General features: G+C 41.2%; 1 protein-coding gene and 1 pseudogene across 3 annotated transcripts in view; one reads left to right on the top strand and one right to left on the bottom strand.

Annotated features, from left to right (window-relative positions):
• Window positions 1-16,838, top strand: part of LOC120030370 (flotillin-2a) — a 37,273-nt gene extending 20,435 nt beyond the window's left edge. Inside the window, exons 1-10 of one of the 3 annotated variants that reach the window (XM_038975774.1) lie at window positions 2,920-4,791; window positions 5,424-5,514; window positions 11,820-11,943; window positions 12,247-12,365; window positions 12,550-12,663; window positions 12,766-12,885; window positions 13,109-13,323; window positions 13,682-13,865; window positions 14,123-14,272; window positions 14,772-16,838. In XM_038975774.1, coding sequence (XP_038831702.1) covers window positions 5,440-5,514; window positions 11,820-11,943; window positions 12,247-12,365; window positions 12,550-12,663; window positions 12,766-12,885; window positions 13,109-13,323; window positions 13,682-13,865; window positions 14,123-14,272; window positions 14,772-14,810 — 1,140 coding nt within the window. In that variant the 5' untranslated portion in view covers window positions 2,920-4,791; window positions 5,424-5,439 and the 3' untranslated portion in view covers window positions 14,811-16,838. Of the gene's footprint in view, window positions 1-2,919; window positions 4,792-5,423; window positions 5,515-11,819; window positions 11,944-12,246; window positions 12,366-12,549; window positions 12,664-12,765; window positions 12,886-13,108; window positions 13,324-13,681; window positions 13,866-14,122; window positions 14,273-14,771 lie in introns of those variants that run through there. The other 2 variants (XM_038975761.1, XM_038975768.1) reach the window with 2 other exon arrangements.
• LOC120043840 lies at window positions 16,826-22,011 on the bottom strand (annotated as a pseudogene).
• Between the last annotated feature and the right edge of the window lie 680 nt (window positions 22,012-22,691).

Below are 22,691 nucleotides of genomic sequence, written 5' to 3'. Positions count from 1 at the left end.
CTACCTACCTGACTCAGTTACACCAGCTCTGTCAGGAGGACTGGGCCAAAATTCACCCAACTTATTGTGGAAGCTTGTGGAAGGCTAGCCAAAATGTTTGACCCAAGTTAAACAATTTAAAGGCAATGCTACCAAATACTAATTGAGTGTATGTAAACTTCTGACCCACTGGGAATGTGATTAAAGAAATAAAAGATTAAATCATTTTCTCTACTATTATTCTGACATTTTACATTCTTAAAACAAAGTGGTGATCCTAACTGACCTAAGACAGGGAATTTTTACTAGGATTAAATGTCAGGAATTGTGAAAAACTAAATGTATTTGGCTAAGGTGTATGTAAACTTCCGACTTCAACTGTGGCCTACCAGAGTAGCCTACCATCAAAAACAATGGAGAAAATGCATCCCATAACATTATAAAATGGAAATGGCTGTTCTATCATTCAGTCTACAGTAGCGTTGAATGTGTGGTGTTCAAAGTAGAACTACATTCCATGAGACTTTAGAATAATAAAAAAACATGCAGGGCTTGACATTAGTCCTTCATACAAGGTGACTGAAAATGTTGTGTTTTATGCAAGAAACCACTTTACAAAATAAAATGCATTATTATTCCCATACCATTTATTACAGAGAATCATACAAATTATGCTACCCTCTGCCTTTTGACTACTTAGCTTATTCAAGCCTGTCTCAAAATACAAAACTACCCCTTTTAAGACAAAAAAAGCTCTTTACCTGACTCACTTTTCAAAGATGTCTAGAAATGTAAATGTTTTGTGCTCTTGTAGGAAGCAATCGCTCCCCTATTGCCGACTATAAATTACCTATAACTGGGCTAATAATATGAACAAAATGTGCGCTCGTGGCTACATGCAGCTCTCGCTTTTGATCTCAAAACAAGCACATCTACTCACGACCGCTAGTGCTGTAAACACAGTCCAGTTCAAAGTAAATGGCACAGATCCAAAAATGGCAATGGTCAATTTGCATATAGGCCTACTGCAGCTCTGACTGTTTATGCTGCACCGGGCTGTGTAGAGTACAGGCTGAATAGTGTGTGTGAATACAATAAAATCCTACTCTGAAGCGTTCTGCCTACAATAAAATCTGTTACATAGTTTGTCGGTATGTTGCATTGAAAGTGGCTAATATTGCGTTTCACAATTGCCACAGTAAAGTGAAACGTTGATATTGTTAATACATTAGCACCGCATATTGGCTTTGCTTGAGTTGCCCTGCCAATGCATTGTTTGGGCCATTTAAAAATATATATTTTTTTTTCACAATTTGAGCTAGGCTATATGATCACACTGGTAATAGATCTGTTGTTGTATTACTTGTGAAGCAAAGTTGGGTGAGCATACATTTAAATCATTAGCTTTTTTATTTTACTGGACTGATGGTGCCTGCATCTGATGGTCAGTCTCAGCGACTCACCGACTCTCAACATCCCTCCGCTCTCCCTTTCCTCCACTGACACTGACCAAAAAGGGGCACAGTCTTCCAGCTGATGGTGAATCTCGAGCCGCACCGCATTATTTCTGCCTTGTGTACAAATTGTTGTTACTCCTATGAACAGAGAGAGTGAAATATTCCTCTATATAAAAAAAGCCAAAGCTGTTAAAAATAACAATGCAAGCCTATAGATACACTTCCCTACTCATTCATTACTGCTGCAGTAGTTGTTGTAGCGCTGAGTAGAAATGGGAAGAACAAGCATTTTATGGCTTATACAAAGTGTTGACAGTGCTGAGTAAGAACTTAAACATGAACTCACTCTAGTCATGGTTTTAAACGTTTTGAAATCTTACAGTATCAACTTTGCTGTAGCTTTCTTTTATGCCTGCTACGTTACTGCAGACACGGTCATCTGAGCCATCCGGTAGGCCTATAGTGCACTTGATTTGCTCTCTGGGCCTGCAGGGAAGCCACCGTTTTCCTTTAGACACATGAAATGTTTCAAAATGGCAACAGTTCGCCTACTTGGCGCGCAGAGCAGCTGAATTGGGTGCACCTACCGCCAACAACCCTAGACAAAAAATGTAACATAGGAACACAAGGCTTTTATCATAGTTTTTTTTTTTACAGAAGTGTTCAATATCGTGCTTCTCTCTGTGGGCTGATATTTCTGAGCTGAGCAGTAGTCTCGGCTAGTGCGCGCACAGCTTAGAGGGAACATTGTGTCGGAAGCTTTCCACAGAGATGCTGGCCTAGGTTGATTCCAATGCTTCCCACAGTTATGTCAAGTTGGCTGGATGTCCTTTGGGAGGTGGACCATTCTTGATACACACACAGGAAACTGTTGAGAGTGAAAAACCCAGCAGTGTTGCAGTTCTTGAGACAAACCGGTGCGTCTGGCACCTGCCATACCCTATTCAAAGGCACTTCAGACTGAGCAAGGTTTTCTAGTGCTTAGCTCTATTCTGTTTAGTGAGTTTCTTATTTATTTTTCAGGATAAAAAAAAATTGTCTTTAAGGATTACAAGCATACCCATAACATGATGCAGCCACTACTATGCTTGAAAATATGGAGTGGTACTTAGTAATGTGTTGTATTGGATTTGCCCCAAACATAACAGAACACTTTGAAACTTGTATTCAGGACAAAATGTTAATAGCTTTTCCACAGTTTTTGCAGTATTACTTTAGTGCCTTGTTTTATTTTTTTTTCTACCTATAGTTGCCCTTTGCGAGGCATTGGAAAACCTCCCTGGTCTTTGTGGTTGAATCTGTGTTTTGGCTTGCCATAACAAAGGAGTTGAATAATTATTTACTCAACATTTCAGCTTTTCATTTTTAATAATTAGTCTTAAAAAAATCAAAACACAATTCCACTTTGACGTTATGGGGTATTGTGTAACAATGTCAATTTAGTCCATTTTAAATTCAGGCTGTAACACAGCAAGATTTCTTTTAAAGTTAAGGGGTGTGAATACTTTCAGATGGCACTGTATATCTAGCTGTCTGATAACACGTCCTGAAGGAATGGCTTGTCCTGCACTTTGTAAAAACCCAGAGTGCATTAAGTGAATGTTGGAAAAAGTTGTGGGTTCCTTTCTAAACATAGCAATGTTGATGCAAAGAGAACTTGGACCACAAAATAGGTTAATTGAATTGGCAAAAGAGTTGAGGCCTCATTCAAAGGCAAGGGCAGTGTGAATACAAAGAGGACTGAGTTCTTTAGTTCTTTAGTTTACCCCAGAGTTCACTTTAAAATACTGAGATCGGTTCTTTTGAAGAGGACTATATGTGAAAACACCCGAAGAAAGAAGATATCCTAATCTAGCCTGGTCCCTGATCTGTTTGTTCTGTTTGGCATGCCAACAATGACCATAGAAGTTGGCTTTACAACACAAACCGATTTCCAGCCTCTAGTTGGACCTCACATATTTCCCATCGATGATACTAATATATTTTTAACACCTTTCCTATAATTTTGGATGATTTAAATAAATATGAGAAAGGACATCCACGTATAGTTTTTCTCTGGTGCAGCGTTTTTATTTTGTATTTTTTTGCCATCCCCACCTGCATTAGCTGGTAGCCATTAGTTGTTAGCCGTTACCAGCTGGAGAATGGGCCGGGCCCTGAAGGGGGTAACCATAGCTCCCAGCCTCTTCCCGTTTAGTGATGCAGCAATCTTATTAGTGTCTCTGGCCCAATGAGACTTTGATCCCTTTCTCCCATAACACAGACAGAGAAGGAGTCAGAGGCCTGGGGAAGTGATGCTGCAGCCAGCCCCTCCCCTGTCTCTCTCAGACATGGACACTGAAGCTGAGAGACTGCTAACCTTAACCCTTGTTGATGGGGAGCTTCTGAGGACTCGGCCAGCTTCTAAATGCACTTTAGCTCTGTCAGTCAGTGGATCTAACATTGATTTGATGTTAGTGTTCTTAGCCATGTTGTAGACAGTGTGTGTGTGAGAGCAGTGAAACTCATTTTGGGCTGAATATTCACATTGTATTATTATTACTACTCAATCAATTGCTTTGTTATCAATACTCTCTAGACCAGGGGTTCTTAAACCTTTTCAGCTCGAGATCCAAATGAGAAATTAACAGTCCTCCAACGACCCAAATTAAGAAGAAATAGTGTGTGATTTTATATATGTATTCTCATAACTCACATGCCCAGGGCCCACTTTGGGTCCTGACCCATAGTTTAAGAAACCCTGCTCTAGACTTGTTTAGCGAGCCTCAACAAAGCAGTAGAGATTGTCATTAGGGACTTGCATTTTTGAGTAATCTCTTGTGCCTTAATCTCAGATGTGGTTTTAAGAATGCTGCTGTGTTGACCAATCCTTCCCTGTGACTCCTGCCCTTTGTCCTAGTTGTTTCTGTCTGTTGTGTTGTGGAGAGAACTGACTGGCTGTGCAGTGTTCGTGCTTGTAGTGTAAACACCAGCATACTAGCATTAGATCATTGATAGACTGGAGAAGCCTTTGGTTCCATCTGAAGCTATCTGACTCTGGTGGTTAGGTTACACAATGGTTCCTTTTTTGCTGTAGAGTCTGGTCTATGGCGTAGGCCCAGACTAGAGATACCGATGCCACTTCCTCCTAGAGTATCTTCTCGTTCTAATCCCTCCCCTCTCAACCCTGACCCTACTCTACTGACATCCCTAACAGCTACTGTACGCATATACTACACTCACTGTCCTGCCTCTCCTATTCCTACAACTCTATCACCTGCCTAGGATGTCTCTGGAGATAATGACCATCCTCTGTCGCTGTGAGAATATCGAAACCTTGGAGGGTGTCCCCCTGGATGTGACAGGGGTGGCTCAGGTAATTCTTCAGACAGCCACGAAAAGACTACAAAGACCAGAAAGACAGACAGTCGGGCACGGACTGACTGGTCAAGAACCAAACAAAACGTCAGAGGCAAACAAACGAGTGGACTAACTGGCTAACTACTGTCTCTCTCGCTCTGTTTTTCCTTCTTTCTCCATGTCATGTTGTTCTCTCCCTTTGCACTGGAAGGGAGAGAGAGTCAGCGGTCTGTCATTAACCTGTTTTATGGGCTTTGCTACACAGCTAACCTCTGTGTTTGTTAACTCACTCCTATGGGCTTTGGCAACAGGGTCCCCATAATGAATGCTCTGAGAAAGGGATGTAAAGAAGGGTCCCACCATTGCTAGCTATTACACTGTTGATTAACAAGTTAATATGACTTGATATTTATTTCAATATGGTGATTCAATTCACATCACAACTACATTTGAGAATCCAATGATATTTTGAGCTCTGGGGGAAAAAGCATTCTATTACATCCTGTTGTCACATCCCTGGAGGAGTCCTTTGAGTGAATGTTAATATTTTATTTCCTTCACTTTTTGTGTTTTTACTCCCCTTATATTAATTTGCTATCACTTCCCTCCAGAACATGCCTATTTTTATTTTTTCCACATTCTCCACAGGATAACCCTTGAGATTATGACCCTGCAGCCCAAGTGTGAGGATGTAGAGACAGCGGAGGGTGTAGCTATTACTGTCACTGGGGTGGCACAGGTAAAGCACCTACCTACTGTACCACACCTACCTTCTGAGAATGGACTGGAATGCCTCTTTCAGCTCAAGGCGGGTTGGGTTCAGCTTCCATACATCTTTACATTTTAGTCATTTAGCAGAAGTTCTTATCCAGTGTAACTTACTGGAGCAATTAGGATTAAGTGTCTTGTTTGAGCACATTGACAGATTTTTCACCTAGTCTGCTCAGGGATTCGAACCAGTGACCTTTCAGTTACTGGCCTACCTCTTAACTGCTAGGCTACCTGCCGTCCCCAAAGGGGATTGGTGCCATGGCCGTGACGGAGGGTCAATCATTCTCCTGATAGAAGTTATGACAGAAGAAACGCCTCCATCAATTATTAACATTTCATTATTATAAATTAACTGCAATATCCATGGTTTCAAACTTGTGGAAGTATATTGTACATGTCTATACATAACTTTTTTTTTTAAACCTAATTGACTATACAACTAGAAATATATGTCAAGTCAACAACATTTTCCAAAATGGAGATGTATGGTTCTTTGTTGCAAGAGTTCAGTTATTTCAGACCCTGTTTACTTTACACTGAACAAGAAAGCCTGTGTAAACCGATATGGTGGAATGTAAGAAATGTTGTGTCCGTGGTCAAGTCTAATGGAGTGAACACCATACTTCATGTAGTCTCTCATCCCTGGCTGGATACGTCATTTTGCAAACAGGATTTGTTATAGATTTCTTTAAAAAAAAAAATGTATGATCTCCTTGCTGCAAATGATTTGGCCCATGTATATTACTAATTATAAACTGGGTGGTTCAAGCCCTGAATGTTGATTGGCTGACAGCTGTGGTATATCAGACTATACCACGGGTATGACAAAACATTTATTTTTACTGCTCTAATTACGTTGGTAACCAGTTTATAATAGCAATAAGGCACCTCGGGGGATTGTGATAAATGGCCAATGTACCATGGCTAAAGGCTGTGTCCAGGCCCTCTGTAGTGCGTCGTGCATAAGAACAGCCCTTAGCCGGGGTATGTTGGCCATATACTACACCTTCTCGGGCCTTATTACTTAAATATACCCTATATATTGCTCAAGCAGGAATTATAGTGATGAATCTATTGTCCATGAATATCAGGTGGAACTAGCTGTTTGTGGAGAATTATTGACCTTCGTATCAAGGCAGAAACAGTCTAGACATTGCTTGTAAATTTCTGCCTTTGAGTCTTCCTTGAAAGGGGTACAAGGAAGCTGAATAAAGTCTGACATGTTTCTTTTGACTCCCAACATTTACATTCTTTTGTGTTTACATTAATTTCCTTTTTGTATTGTAACCTTTTCTCTGTGCCAAAAGCCTGATTAATTTTGTTTGCCCCCTAGTGCCAATCTACAGTGAAAGTCTGATTTAACAGTGATTTTCAAAGTTATAACTAGCAAATGTTAATTCAATGTGAGTATGCAAGCTCAAGTTTCCCTGCATTTTATTTTAGATTTTATTTATTAATTCTCACTGGACATTTGTCTTATTTACGACTAATCTAGTATATCATGTGTAATTTATTACAACCAATTCAATTACTTCTAAACTTCAGTAGCCACAAGTTGTGTGATGTTCCGTTTTCTTACTTTCCTAGTCTGTCCAGTAGCCATGACTACAATGTGCCCACTGATGCAGAGGAAGCTTTAACGCTGCACTTCCCTAATGAGGTCTAAATGATTGGATGAGCCTAAACAAGCCTCCTGTCCTGGTTTCTATGGTAACAGGAGTTATGTGGCACCTGAAGATTAGTCTTTGAAATGTGTTTTTCAATGAGACTGTCCCTGCTCAAAGTAATAGGATTGGCTCAGTACAGATGTGGATATACCCACCTTCCTTTTGACCTTTAACACACCCATAGGATGTCTCTTATTTCTCATTATATGACCTTTTACTACAATATTGAGAGCTCTAAACAGGTGTCCACATGTTTGTGAAACTGGAAGAGTGAGTTCTGTCTCTTGGCAACCTCCTAAGTGGGCGGCTTCTATTTTAACCAGATAACAGGGCCCTCCCACATAAAACATAACACAACGAAAGTAGTTTCCCACGAAAGTCATTAATGTGAAAGTAGGTTGTTTCAATAAGCACTGCAGTCAGGAAACATTTGTATTATTTCTGATCGTCAGGCTCATATTTTCTGTGTTCGTGTTTTTTTTCTTTTTGTTTTGCTTAGGTACTCTGCTCACCCTCTTTAGAGCATGCTGGAGGAACCGTGGTGTTAGCAGGGGGGGTTGGGATGTAAGGGTGGCGTAGGGCACATTTGCACGGGTCCTCATCTCTGTGCTGACCTTTCCTTGGCACAGCTCCCCCTGCTGTCTCTGTCAGGTGGCCTGCTGATGCGTTGGTTGGTTGTCTGTCTGTCTATCTGTGGTCGTTTTATAATCAGTGTTATCATGGAATGATTGCCATCTCCCCTCCAATTATACTGTGATTCCTCACAGACCATTTCTGAGTGCATGTCTCATTGGAGTCTATGTCCAGTCACATCTCTCACCTCAGGGACCAGCTCACTCTCTTTCCTTTCAGCTGCAGCGGACAACACAACCGCCATTGATTCAAAGATTGGTTGAATAGGGCTAATCTGAGGATATTTCATCTGGTGAATCGATTTATCCTCAACTTTAGCACTGCTGTTGTTTTTTTATTGGTAAACCTGAAAAGAAAATAAGTGATGTCCCCCACATAGCCTCTTCATAACAGGACGGTCTCACTCGGTCCTCACGAAGACCAGGGTGGAGTATTTTCCTTCGATTCCAAATGTCCTCTCCTTGTCAAAACATCAGAGGGAAACAGAGCATTGGAGGAGATCTTCTACTCTGATTTTCTCCTCAAGTTTTGCTCGCGTCCTGATGTTTTGAGAAGGAGGAGAGCAGAGAGGAATCAAGGAAAATAATTTTGAGATTCACTCCAGATCAGTGTTTTGCGCAGGACAACATTTCCACAACATGACTAATGACTCCAGTCCTCAATATGAATAGATGTTTCTGAGTGGAGTTTGACCTTGAGGAGAGTAAGACCGCAAACTGTTGCCTGACGTAAGAAAAATAAGTCACTAAGAGTAAGAGATCTAGGGTAATCATCTCTTTACTTCTAACCAGCCTTGTGAGTCATGGCAGGGTTGTCTTACTAAGGCCAGTCATTTAGGTGTGGTTCTGTTTGGTAATGCTATCCACAACATGTTACCTGACCCTGGACGATATGATGCATTGGTAGGGAGGTAGGTAAGGGGATCGCTTATGGAAGGGTTGTGTTTTATTCCTGCAGGCCTATGTAGGGAGAATTTATAAATGAGTGGTTATAATGATGTGCTGTTTTAGAAATAGAACTGCAGAGTATGTACATATTTTGGAAAATAAAATAAGTATTATTGGCATACATGGCATTTTAAAGTAACTGTCCAGCAGCCAAATGACTGCAGTCTGTAATAACCGTTCAAATGACAAAATAAATATTTACAATTTTTAGACACATTTTCTCCTTTCCTCCACTCCTAACTGCATTTGCTGCCAAATGAATAGAAAAGGTGTCCCCATTCAAGTCTATGCTGGCATAATGGGTGGACTGGTGGCCATTGCGAGTGTACCCATAGGAGAAAAGCAGGAAGTGTACCTATCAATGGTGCTGTGATTTTGTTGAGTCAAAAAACATTACAAAAAATACATTCCATTGCACGAGCCACATCAGTTAACATAATTTGAATGAACATTCTACATTACCATGAAAATGAATGGATCACAATACCAGGCATCCATTGCAAGTGTACCCATGAGTTTACCAGTCAAATTGCCAGGGTTAGAGTTTCCAAGCCCATTCTATTCATCATTTGCTACAACACCTTTCTTGTTTCAGCAATGGGCAACAAAGTTTCATTACGTTGTTTGGAGTCCATGTTATCTCAGAAACGGACTCAACCACAGGAATGCCCTGCCGTCTTCAGTCGACTGTTAGTCACAATTTTTTTTAAAATATATATATATATACAGTACCAGGCAAAAGTTTGGACACACCTACTCATTCCAGGGTTTTTCTTTATTTGACATTGCAGAATAATAGTGAAGACATCAACTATGAAATAACACATATGGAATCATGTAGTAACCAGAAAAGTGTTAAACAAATTAGTCAAAGTAGCAACCCTTTGCCTTGATGACAGCTTTGCACACTTGGCATTCTCTCAACCAGATTCATGAGGTAGTCACCTGGAATGCATTTCAATTAACAGGTGTGCCTTGTTAAAAGTTAATTTGTGGAATTTCTTTCCTTAATGTGTTTGAGCCAATCAGTTGTGTTGTGACAAGATAGGGGAGGTATACAGAAGATAGCAGTATTTGGTAAAAGACCAAGTCCAAATTATGGCAAGAACAGCTCAAATAAGCAAAGAGAAATGTCAGTCCATCATTACTTTAAGACATGAAGGTCAGTCAATCTGGAAAATTTCACAAGAACTTTGAACGTTTCTTCCAAGTGCAGTCACAAAAACCATCAAGTGCTATGATGAATCTGGCTCTCATGAGGACCGTCACAGGAAAGGAAGATCCAGAGTTACCTCTGCTGCAGAGAAAAGTTCATTAGAGTTACCAGCCTCAGAAATTGCAGTCCAAAAAAATGCTTCACAGAGTTCAAGTAACAGACAGATGTCAACATCAACTGTTCAGAGAAGACTGCGTGAATCAGGCCTCCATGGTCGATTTGCTGCAAAGAAACCACTACTAAAGGACACCACTACTAAAGGACACCAATAAGAAGAGACTTGCTTGGGCCAAGAAGCATGATCAATGGACATTAGACCGGTGGAAATCTGTTCTTTGGTCTGATGAGTCCAAATTTGAGATTTTTGGTTCCAACCACTGTGTCTTTGTGAGACGCAGAGTAGGTGAATGGATGATCTACACATGTGTGGTTCCCACCGTGAAGCATGGAGGAGGGGATGTGATGGTGTGGGGGTGCTTTGCTGGTGACACTGTCTGTGAATTATTTAGAATTCAAGGCATACTTAACCAGCATGGCTACCACAGCATTCTGCAGTGATACGTCATCCCATCTGGTTTGCGCTTAGTGGGACTATCATTTGTTTTATAACAGGACAATGACCCAACACACCTCCAGGCTGTGTAAGGTCTATTTGACCAAGAAGGAGAGTGTTGGAGTGCTGCATCAGATGACCTGGCTTCCACAATCACCCAACCTCAACCCAATTGAGATGGTTTGGGATGAGTTGGACCGCAGAGTGAAGGAAAAGCAGCCAACAAGTGCTCAGCATATGTGGGAACTCCTTCATGACTGTTGGAAAAGCATTCCAGGTGAAGCTGGTTGAGAGAATGCCAAGTGTGCAAAGCTATCATCAAGGCAAAAGGTAAAGAATATAAAATATATTCTGATTTGTTTAACACTTTTTTTTGTTACTACATTATTCCATATGTGTTATATCATAGTTTGATGTCTTCACTAATATTCTACAATGTAGAAAATAGTAGAAATAAAGAAAAACCCTTGAATGAGTAGGTGTGTCCGAACTTTTGACTGGTACTGTGTATATATTTTATTTTCATGATAGTCTTCATCCATAACTGTCAGTTACACGATTATATCACAGATAGAACAATGAGCCAGATATTTCACCGGATGTATAAATGTGACTCATCCGGTTGGTGTTTCCGTTCACTAACAAATATGGTGATGAGAGGAAGCCCAGTGGGAGGAGATGGAATGAGATGGATTTTTGCGGAGATTCTGCAAATTTTCTCATTGATGAAACAATTATCTCCATACAGTTTTCTGTTTCCAAAACTAGAATCTGTAACAGAGTGGTCTAGCCTTTGCCAAAGTCTTCAAAAAATGTAGTTGTTTAGAAGGAGTGCAAGGGCGAATTAAGTTATTGCACACGCACACTTCACAGAGTAGGTGTTCCCTAACGGAAATATGAAAATAAATGCTAGAACGTGCCAATAGGATCTTACTGTGCTTTGGCCACATGAGTATAGGATGAGTCAATAACATTATTTGGATGAGTTAACAGACTATTAACTTTTAAAAGTAAGATTTTCACTGGACAGTTACTTTTTAAGAAATAACCAATGATCACTTAGAACAGGAATGGGCAACTTTGTTGGGGGTGGGGACCACAAATCTGAACTCATCATGAGGGCCCACAGTTTTAAATAAGTTTGCTTCAATTCTACAGTTGCCCATCCCTGACTTAGAATAACCACCGTAGTTGTGTCTCTGAAGTGCTAACAATATCATCATGAGCTGACAATGTTGTCTATTACCCTGGCTCCAGGTGAAGGTGATGGTAGACAATGAGCTGCTAGGCTATGCCTGTGAACAGTTCCTGGGGAAATCTGTGATCGAGATAAAGAGTGTCATTCTGCAGACCCTGGAGGGTCATCTACGCTCTATCCTCGGTAGGGACCTTCTGACAGAGACACAGGCTGCTGTTCAGTACTTTTTTGTCTCTGATGACTTTATTACTATTAGGTCATGCTATAGAACTTAAAACAATTTTTGCAAGCTCTCTGGAAATAAAATGTCATATGCTATAATGCCATATAATGTTCTACCCAGACTTTGAAGTCTCTCTGATATAGGATACTAACAATTTAACAATGTTTAACAGATATGAAAAAATCTCCAATTCAGATGAATCCATATCAGAGTATCTGTGGTTCGTGACCCACCCAGATACTGACCCCAGGTCTGTGTTCCAGGTACTCTGACGGTAGAGCAGATCTACCAGGACAGAGACAGGTTTGCTGCTCTTGTGCGGGAGGTGGCAGCGCCTGATGTGGGCCGCATGGGCATCGAGATACTCAGCTTCACCATCAAGGTAATAGACAGGGGCACAGTCAGGTCCTATTTGGGCACAGGTCTGGCCTTTTGAAATGTAAATACGCTTAGTGCAGCTTTATACACACTTGTAGTTCTATATACACTCATTACAGCTATACACTCTTATAGTGACACCACTAGCCACACAATGATCGAGTGCCTCTGTGTTTTGTGCCTGTCAGGATGTGTATGATAAAGTGGAGTACCTGAGTTCCCTGGGGAAGAGTCAGACGGCCGCAGTACAGAGAGATGCCGATATTGGAGTGGCCGAGGCAGAGAGAGACGCGGGAATCAGGGTAAGAAATTAGATTCCCTTAATGCATTGCAGGACATTGCAGCATTTACTCTGAATGTTCCCTGTCCTCCTCTTCTCACCATGTTGTCTCTGCCCTCTACAGGAAGCAGATTGTAAGAAAGAGATGATGGACGTCAAGTTCCAAGCAGACACCAAGATGGCCGATTCGAAACGAGGGCTGGAGATGCAGAAGGCTGCTTTCAATCAAGAAGTCAACACGAAGGTATCAGACATGGTCATCATTGCTCTAGATTAGGTTCACCATTAGCAGTTAATCGATGACGTCAAGATTCACCCTGGTCATATTCATTAGTGCACACCAAAGCAAAAAGTTTTACAATGGATAAAGGACTACCTACACAAGTTCAGGTATTCCCTTTTCGTTTCAGCCCGTTTGATTCCATTTAATTCTTGGTGAATATGACCCATGCCTCTTCTCCCCCCAGAAAGCAGAAGCCCAGCTGGCCTACGAGCTGCAGGCTGCCAAGGAGCAGCAGAAGATCCGTTTGGAGGAGATAGAGATTGAGGTGGTTCAGAGGAAGAAGCAGATCACCATCGAGGAGAAGGAGATTGACCGCACAGAAAAGGAGCTCATCGCCACGGTCAAGAGGCCGGCCGAGGCTGAGGCCTACAAGATGCAGCAGCTGGCCGAGGGACAGAAGTGAGTGACCAACCACTGAGTGCATGGAAAATAAGGGCAATGTGTATGCTTGTTGGAATTCTGGATGCAAAACAAGTTGTCATACTATAGGATGTGAGTGAACCACCACTGAGCCTAGAGTGTAAGTTACACTCAGGCACAGGTCTAGGATCAGCTTAGCCTCTTCAGAATCCTACCCAAAATTCAAAAACCGATCAGTGTCTAGGGCAACTTCATCTCACACTTACAGTAGTAGCTACTTGTATGCTTTGGGTGTGTAGAAGCTTGTCATACTGTAGTTTAATGCAATCCAGTCTGCAATCCAATGATGTTATTAGAGTTTAACCCTTCATGTGCCCTCCTGCCAACCCCTGAACAGGATGAAGAAGGTGTTGACGGCCCAGGCAGAGGCAGAGAAGATCCGTCGTATCGGTGAGGCAGAGGCCGGTTCCATAGAGGCTATAGGGAAGGCTGAGGCTGAGAAGATGAGGCTGAAGGCTGAGGCCTACCAGCATTATGGAGATGCTGCAAAGACTGCTCTGGTCTTAGAGGCCCTGCCTAAGGTCAGTGTCTCACGACACGGGCATTTAACGTTGTGTAGTAAGGGGAAGTTGTCACAGAGCTGCACACAAGCATTTGATATAGTTTGTGTCTACTTTTGGACATGAAAAAATATAAGATTTGATCAATATATCAATGTTATTTTTTTGAAATCGCAACTTACCATTTGGTTTAAACATGACAACTAGAGGCTGTGTTAGATGAGTTCTCTCTGAAGAACACCCAGGTGAAGAAGGTTTGTGTCATTGTGTTGGTACAGATTGCTGCCAAGGTGGCGGCACCCCTGGCCCGGACCAATGAGATCGTCATCCTGAGCGGGGACGGTGGCCGTGTGACCGGCGAGGTGAACCGCCTATTGGCTGAGCTCCCTGTGTCTGTCAACGCACTCACAGGGGTGGACCTGATGAAGGTGAGAGGGGGAGGGGTTCAGTAGAATGTAGAGAGAGATAGCCCATACTCACAAGCACTGCAGGTGTGAACACATTCCATAAATCCAGCCTCCGTTAGCTATGTTTATAACGCTGAATCTACACTATGCATAAACATTTGCACACCATAGAAATAAAATGTTGCTGTGAAGTCCAAGTCGAATTGCAGTCATTCCAGTGCATACTCCCTACAGATCCCCACCATGTTTAATCTCTGACTACACTGAGTCTGACTATCACTATCTGTGTTTACGTCCCGAATACCTCGCTATGTAGTGCTCTACTTTTGCAATGGGCTCTGGTTAAAAGTAGTGCTCTAAATGGGGAATTGGGTGCCATTTGGTACAAAGCCAGAGTTATGTGCAGATATCCAGGCGATGGCAATGGGCCAACTCTTGTTGATTGTCACTACGTCAAAGGACTCTACATTGTTCTAGCTAAGCCTGCAGCTAACCCAGTCTCTCTCTTATCATCTCACAGATCCCTTTGCTTCAGAAGATGATCAACCCTCAAGCATAAAAACAATCCTGTGCACCTTGACTCAGTATATTTCTTTATGCACTCTTTAAATCAACTGCCTTCACCTAGAAACATTTGAAAACAAGTAGTTTTTTTTTTACTACAAGAGTCTAGATGTTTTCATTTTCCTAAATCCCTGGTGCCTTAGCTCTATAGGGCCAGATCATCTGTATGTACCACTGCTTTTTTGTTATACATGTTAGTTTTTTTTGTAGTTACCCCATTCTGTTGTACTAACGCTTGTCTACATTGTAGAAAAGGGACATTCATCATGGTTGTTCGGTGCAGGCCTTATTCTGGTCTGAAAGGTCTCGCCAGGTCTTCATTGTTATTCTTTTGTTCATTGTGTTACATAATGCATTGGATGTGCCTGTGGTTTTGTATAGTTACTGAAAGTATTTCAGATATTTCGTCTCAAATGTTACTTTTTTTCATTCTAATGTGCAGTCAGTGCCTGGTTACCAACCAAGTGGCTAAACCTCAGGAAAAGTAATGGTTTGGCAATTCTATAGTCTAGTGATACTACAGTAAACCTCCATTTACCATCTCAATGAGAGATGTAGAAATATTGTCCTCCCCATCCTCATGCCATCTGCCTTGAAAGCAGAAACATTGGCATTCCATCTTATTCTTCAGTAGAATCTTTTATTTCATTCTTCATCTTAGGTATGGGAGGTGTGCATTCTTAGGTAGACAACACACAGAAAACATAGACATTAACACATGTGCATGGATCTACAAGTCTGTATGAAGCCATATACTGTCAAAGTTAGCCTTAATATAGAGACCCAGGAGTCCTGCTAGCTTTCCTGATCATCTGGATTACCTCAATCAATCTAAGCTTTAATACTTGTTATTTCCAACTATTGAGATATCATATGGCATGATATGTATTTCAGTCTCTTAGGGTAGCCAATGTTGTGTTATATCATCTTTTGGTTACATTCTGTTAAATTCTTTATAAACTATTATGTAACTTATCTCTACAGTTTACCAGACTCTTTACTTTCACGGTTTTACAGGGTGCTGCCTATTATCTTTTTCTAGGAATGCAATGCTGCCACGACCTGTTGACCATCCAATCATGTATCAGTTTTCTCCACATTCCTTACCCAATGTGCTTCAAACACAAGAATACATTTCAGTTTGTTTTGCCACACATTTGAGTTGGACTGTCTTGTTGTGGAGTTCATTTTATGTTGGCTTCATTTTATGAACATTTGTTTTAGCGTTTTAGGGGAAATCTAACCACTTTCTGAATCCGTGACCTCAGCATCATTTTTTTCTAAAATGTCATTTTTTTTACAGTAACGTCAACCTGCTGCCAACTGTGGTATATCTCTGGTCTGGGGGAGAAATGTCATTATCTAATCCCTACTGATCACTAAAAGAATACTGTATTTATTTTATAATAATCTCCGCTTGTAAGATTTACATAGTAGTAGACTAGATCGTAAAATTTGAGTGATAAACAGTGTGATACAGTACTGTAAATGTAGATGGGAACCTGTGTTCTGTTTCATGAAATGGCTGGTTTGAATTGTATAAAGTCAGAACACATCAACATTTCCATCTGGACATACTGATGGCTTTCCCTGGTCAAATTGTGTTTCTGTTCAGCTGAAAAACTCCCATTGTATGTTCTTTTTTGGCACCTAATTTTTGTGTCAACGCTCTTTCAAAAATGTCTCATGTATTACTATGAATGGATGGTGTAATTTCAGCAGGGTAGAAGCAACTTTCAGATCAGAAAATATACCTTTCGGATCTAGAATGTAGGTGGAAGACCAAACATTGTATACCTTTAACTTGTATCTTTATCTATAGAGTATCTGTAATGAAACATGTTTAAATGTCATCTATTCAGACTCAAATGTTTGTGTGAATTCATCCATTTTCTAGTCTGTTAAATAATACTGGAAAACTGGTCTAGCATGGATATTTCAGCACGTGAACATCACACTCATATCCTCGACTCTGTGGCAAAGTTATGTGCTGCCCTATAATAAATGTTCTGCCTCCTCAGTATTCTTTCAGAGAATTTGTTACCAGTGGCCTGTTACATTATCCTCCTCCCATACTGTATGTGCTGTAGTGGATGTAGCCAATGACGATACAGACACTAACGGATGGGCTAATGTTAACATCAAAACATCAGGAGTCTAATTATCATGTTCTATTATTTGATAAGCCACTGTTCTTCTGCATGTACAGGTTGCACAAAATCTCACATGATTTACAATGTCCAGGGAGAATATGTGACATACTGAGTTCTCGTTCTGACGTGATGCATATTATTAGTTCCCTTTACTAATTATACGAATCAAATGTCAGGGCAGAATAGTCTCCAGTTCCTTCTCCTAGCAAACCACTTGCCTATCCTACAACTGAAAAATATGTACATTTAAACAACATCTAACATTGCAAAGAGTGATGCGCTATACAGTTACCTTGGAATGACTCAATATTGCATTCATTTGTCTCAACTCTACCCAGAGGTGGCACTAGAGGTCGACAAGTGGTGAGGCAAAATTTGAACGTCTACCTGACCTGTTGTGTTTACTGAACAAGAGCTCGCTTTATTTCTCACTCTGTTCATCAAAATCCAAGTCATGCATAAGTGCCTTATAGGGGTATTCTAGAGAGGAGGAGGGGACTTGAATGTCCACATGGCTATCTCTTAGTGGCACCACAGAGCCCATCAAGCTGTTCTGGTGGTAGAGCATCATGCTATGGAGAGACATGTACTCTGGCCCGTGGTCAGGTAGTGGTGGGTAGGCCTGTGGTGGCCGGAGCTCCCTGTCCAGTCCCAGGCCTGGCCTCATACTGGGCCTGGGGCTGGAGCAGCTTCCACTGGGTGCTTCCTGAGTGGATCCCAGACTCTGCCCTACAGTGGATCCTGTTGAGGATGTCAGTAATGGGCCGGGGGCTGCCGGACACAGAGGAGGAGGGGCTCATCTCTAGGCTACACAGGGCGCTCTCAGGGAGGTTCATCCTGCTGAGCTTGGGGGGGGTAGTCGAACTCAGCCTGCTCGGGCTGTGGCTGTTTCTGGTGCACCTGGTAGTGGTCTGCTGTGTGGCTGTGGGAGAGGTGTGGTGCTGGATCACCAGGTCTTCTGTGGTGAGGTGGGTGAGGCCCCACTGGTCTGCTGCTCTGTGCCAGGGGCCTCCTGAAGCTAACTGAGTCTGGCCCAGTGGAGGGTGTGTGAGGAAGAGAGGAGAGGCAACATTTTGTAAACCAGTATCCTGGCCTCCTTATGCTGCCCAACGCATGAAATAGAACAGTGTACAGTTTCAGAATATTAGCCTAATTTATTTATAATAAATACAAACTTGGTATTATCATAATCATTAACAAATCAATATCCTATGAAAATACTGGACTGATAAGAATACTTATGATTCTCGTTCACTATTAAAAGCTGATGATGTAATACACTTTTAAGATTGAAAAAAAATTGACATTTCTGCAACTAACAATCATCATCCTACCTGTCATAGGCCCAGATACGAAGTGTGTTGTGTTTGTGGTTGTTATGGGTCCTTGGGTCCTGAACCCCCCATCACTCTTGGCAGCTGCAGCTCCCCAGTTCATGAAGGCAGAGATGAAGGGGTCAGGAACAGCAGAGAGAGATGTGATGTCATCAGTCCTGTATCCTACTGCACCATGGGAATCCACTGAGCTAGAGCTGGAGACGGTAACATCAGCCTCATTATTTGAATCCACTGGTCTGGATGGTACTGAGACAATAAGGACAGGACAGAAGAGGGCCCGTATTCATAAAGTGTCTCAGAGAAGGTTTATTGATCTAGGATCAGTTTAACTTTTAGATAACAATGAATATGATTACATGGATCCTAGATCAGCACTCCAACTCAGTTTATTTAGCAAATTTTCTTACTTACTTTTTTAAAACTCTGCATTGATGGTTAAGGACTCGTGAGCATTTCACAGTAAGCATGTTCACCTATTGTATTTGTCACATGCACTGAATACAACTTGATTTGATTTTGATTTTACTTTATGAATACAGGCCCAGAATACTAGAACAGAGATGACACATGGAGATTCCTTCACCTTTCACTTTGACCAACTCTTTAAAATAATCTGATATAAACTTTAGAGGATAGGTACAGAACAATGACTACGTACTGTAGATAGCCTACTAGTGGATTGTCTCAAAAGGAAATAATGACGCCTGCTGGCTATTTTCGTGAGCAGTTATTTTCAATGTCTGGCAAGGTCAATAGACAGCTGGCTTGACTATCATGGCTAGACTTTTCATTGTATAAAACAGAAATCCCTCATTTAGAAATGAGGTGTAATGTTTACAATTTCCCTTACAGATGTTTCAAACATGATAAATTCTGTAGGCCTATGTGACTACCATTTGAAGGTTTTGATTCCGTCAGGCGTTCTTACATTTAGTTTGTCAGAGCTCTGACCTTCCTTTTCTCTGAACCTACAGAGAAAGAATTCACATTATTCAAAGTTTCTTAGTAACATGATAGTGATGTGTACCAGTAAAGAGTAAAAGAACATGGCACTTAATTGATCAGTGAGTCAACTAAGTACCATTCCAATTCTGCACAATCATCATATTTCCCACTGCGCTAACAGGGTTACCAAGAGGAACATATTGGTGAATAGATGATTGACCAACAAACATGATCAGATGTTATTCTGAGTCATTATTGCATCACTTTCAAGTGAGAGTTGCTGTTCATGTTTCAAGCTACTAGAAGGCTATCTGAAGGTCTCTCACCTTTTTCTGTTCAGCCCGTTGTCACGAAAGCCTTTTGCAAAGGGGTTGTTGTCTATCTTGAGTTTTGTTATCTGTTGGGTAAATTAGCACGCCTCATTAATTATAGTTTTACACATCTCTTATTATGCTCTTTTGTAGCGGAAGCATTTGACGTCCCAGATTTTACATGCACTGTCCATATTCACCCTCCAGAGGGCACTCTTATCAACACAATCAGAATACAGTTGTTCCAGATGCTAAAGGTGTCGTGGCCTTACCTCTGAGTTCTGGTAGGCAGTGACAGCAATGAAGGCTGCCTCAGGGAAGGTGAAGCGCAGGTAGTCCCCTGACAGAGGGCTGTGGGGGTCTGGAGACAGGACAATGTGCAGGCGGGGCTGGTACTTATACATGGAGTGGAGAACCACCTGAAAAACATATGATACCTGTTACTAGTATTCAGTGGAGGCTGCTGAGGGGAGAACAACTCATAATAATGGCTGGAACCATGTGTTTGATACCATTCCTCTAATTCCACTCCAGCCATTACCATGAGCACCTTCTCCCCAATTAACGTGTGACCAACCTCCTGTGCTAGCATTGTAGAAAAGGCAATCATTTTTCATAGACTTTTAATCACACTTTTTAGTTTATTGTTCCTTTAATTGCACTTTTTAGCTAACTGTCCATTTAATTGCAGGCACCTCTGAGCCATAGAGATGTATAGAGATCCCAATGTATCAGTCTACAATGGTGCTGCCCATGTTAATATTGCCTTTTGGATACTAGAGATCTCTATGCTCGGAGCACACCTGAAACTCATTTCATTTGCTAAATACTTGAATTCCTTTGTCTTTTAGTTTCAGTGCCAGGCAGTAGTACAAACCTCTCCAGCAATCATCCCTTTATTTCTATTATCTGTGCATCACATTAGCCAACTATAAGTAACCCACAATATTGTTTACATTTTACTTTCTTGTCATGTTTCAATTGATGTGCATTTAGAGACTCACTGTTGATTATTAGGTCAAATGTTGAGTTGTTGTCACATATTGATAGGAATGTTTGCATGTTGGAAGAATCTCATTTATACCTTGAAATGATTCTATTTGTAAAATGCTTTGGAGTTTTAATTATGATTTGACTACTGGCTCTGAGATTGTGTTGGAATGTGACAAGTAATGTTGTTTATGATGTAAAATATGCTGATGAAAATATGTTCTGTTTATTTTTAGAACACAAAATCTATGGAAATTATCATGGATTATGTTTGATTAGAGGAAATAAACAGCAGCACAGACTAAAACAGAACCTCAATTCTCTCCCTATCCTTGTCCTAACCGGTGCACCTGTATTACCTACCTCACCCACTGCATTCAAATTAGGCAACCTGCCAAAGCAAGTATGCCTGCCAATACATACACTCCATCTCATCCTACATGGTGATATCCTCATATCTGCAGCAGTATCTGATGTATTTACAGAGGTATCTGATATGAAAGCAAAGCATCTATTACTGCATTGTATCACCAAACTTAACATTCAGTGGTTATCATCTATTGCAACAGTATCATGGTGACATGGCACTTTTAGTGTCACAGATAGTGCCAGGGTCTTCCGTGCCAAGCCTTACCAGGCTATTGGAGTTGAGGGTGTTGGTGAGTTTGCTTGTGGAAAGAGACTGGGCACTGCATCCACCTCTCTCCCAGGGCGGGTGAGTTTGGGTGGATGAAGAAGCGGTTGGGAAGGTGGGGCTCAGTCATACCACTCACCACCCAGTGATCCCTGCTCCACTGTACAGGACAGACGTATAGTGTCAATATACATGGATAACACAGTAACAAAACCACCTTCTGCAGTTATTATACAAGCATACATTAGTAAAAGCTTATCAATCTCTATAAACACAATCCCTACCCTGCAACTGTTTGTGAAACATGGTAGCCAATAGATAACAAGATAGAAATAAACATTAATGCTGAGAGGGGTATGAGAGGTAGGCCTACCTTGTATTTGTTATCATCAGAAACATGCGCCTATAACATCAGGCGGTAAATTTGAACTAACAGGTCACCTCAATCGCTTATTCAATCACACAGAGCGGCAGGATAGACAATACAACTTTTCCTTTAAATTATAATGGTAAATTGTCATTATGAAAGAAACATAATTTCTCTAATAAACTTCCAACACAGCATAACTCTTTAAAAGCCTTTCTTCTCCAAAAAAATGACACAGCTAGGACAAGGGATTATTATAAATGGCTAGCAGTAATTATTTATCATCCATCCACACATTCTACCTTCCTGTTTTGGTGATAAGCATCTCTGTTCCTATATCTCCAAACTGTTCCCATAGCTCGCGACCCTGGAGCGACACATGGACTTGAAGAGTTGAAAACTTGATTTCACCCCCAATTTTACCGCTGACGTTCCAAGAACTGCGTCGCCGAACTGCATCTTTCCAATCTAGTACAATATATTTATTTGCGTCATTCAGGACAAGTTTAGCCTATTTGGTTATAGATTATTTCCACAGACCTATGACAATAGACTGCATATGATAATTCTACCCCTCTCAATAGGAGAAGAGCAATAACTGTACTGGAAGGGTCAATTAGGACCACTTGAACACTATCATGCAACATATCCAATAACATTTAGTCATGTTGTCAAGGTCTATCCATGAAACACAAACATACCTGGTGGACAATAGTCGTAGTTCTTGGACTGAGAGTTGTATATTACCAATCCCACAAAGTATGACTCCAAACACCTAGAAAAGGCTACTCTCCTCGATGTTATCCTCACAAATAATCCTGATAGGTATCAGTCTGGTGTTATCTGTCATGACCTTAGTGATCACTGTTTTACAAACGGTGTTCGTAATGGCTGCTCAATGAAACAACCTGTCCTGATTTGTCATCGAGGCTTGCTAAAAAACTTTAATGAGCAAGCCTTCCTTCATGACCTGGCCTCTGTAAATTGGTATAGAAGCAGCTTGATTCCCTGTCGAAGACGCTTGGGCCTTCTTTTTTTACATTTTATTTTTTTACATTTTCAGTGATATTGTTAAAATTTCTTCGGGATCGGTGTCCGAACCACGGGACGGTTGAACTAACGTCTGCTAATGCGATTAG

The sequence above is a fragment of the Salvelinus namaycush genome, chromosome 3 (genome assembly GCF_016432855.1).
Source record: "Salvelinus namaycush isolate Seneca chromosome 3, SaNama_1.0, whole genome shotgun sequence".
Lineage (NCBI taxonomy): Eukaryota > Metazoa > Chordata > Actinopteri > Salmoniformes > Salmonidae > Salvelinus > Salvelinus namaycush.
Note: the sequence above shows the minus strand (reverse complement) of the source record. Positions and strands in the feature narration are given on the sequence as shown.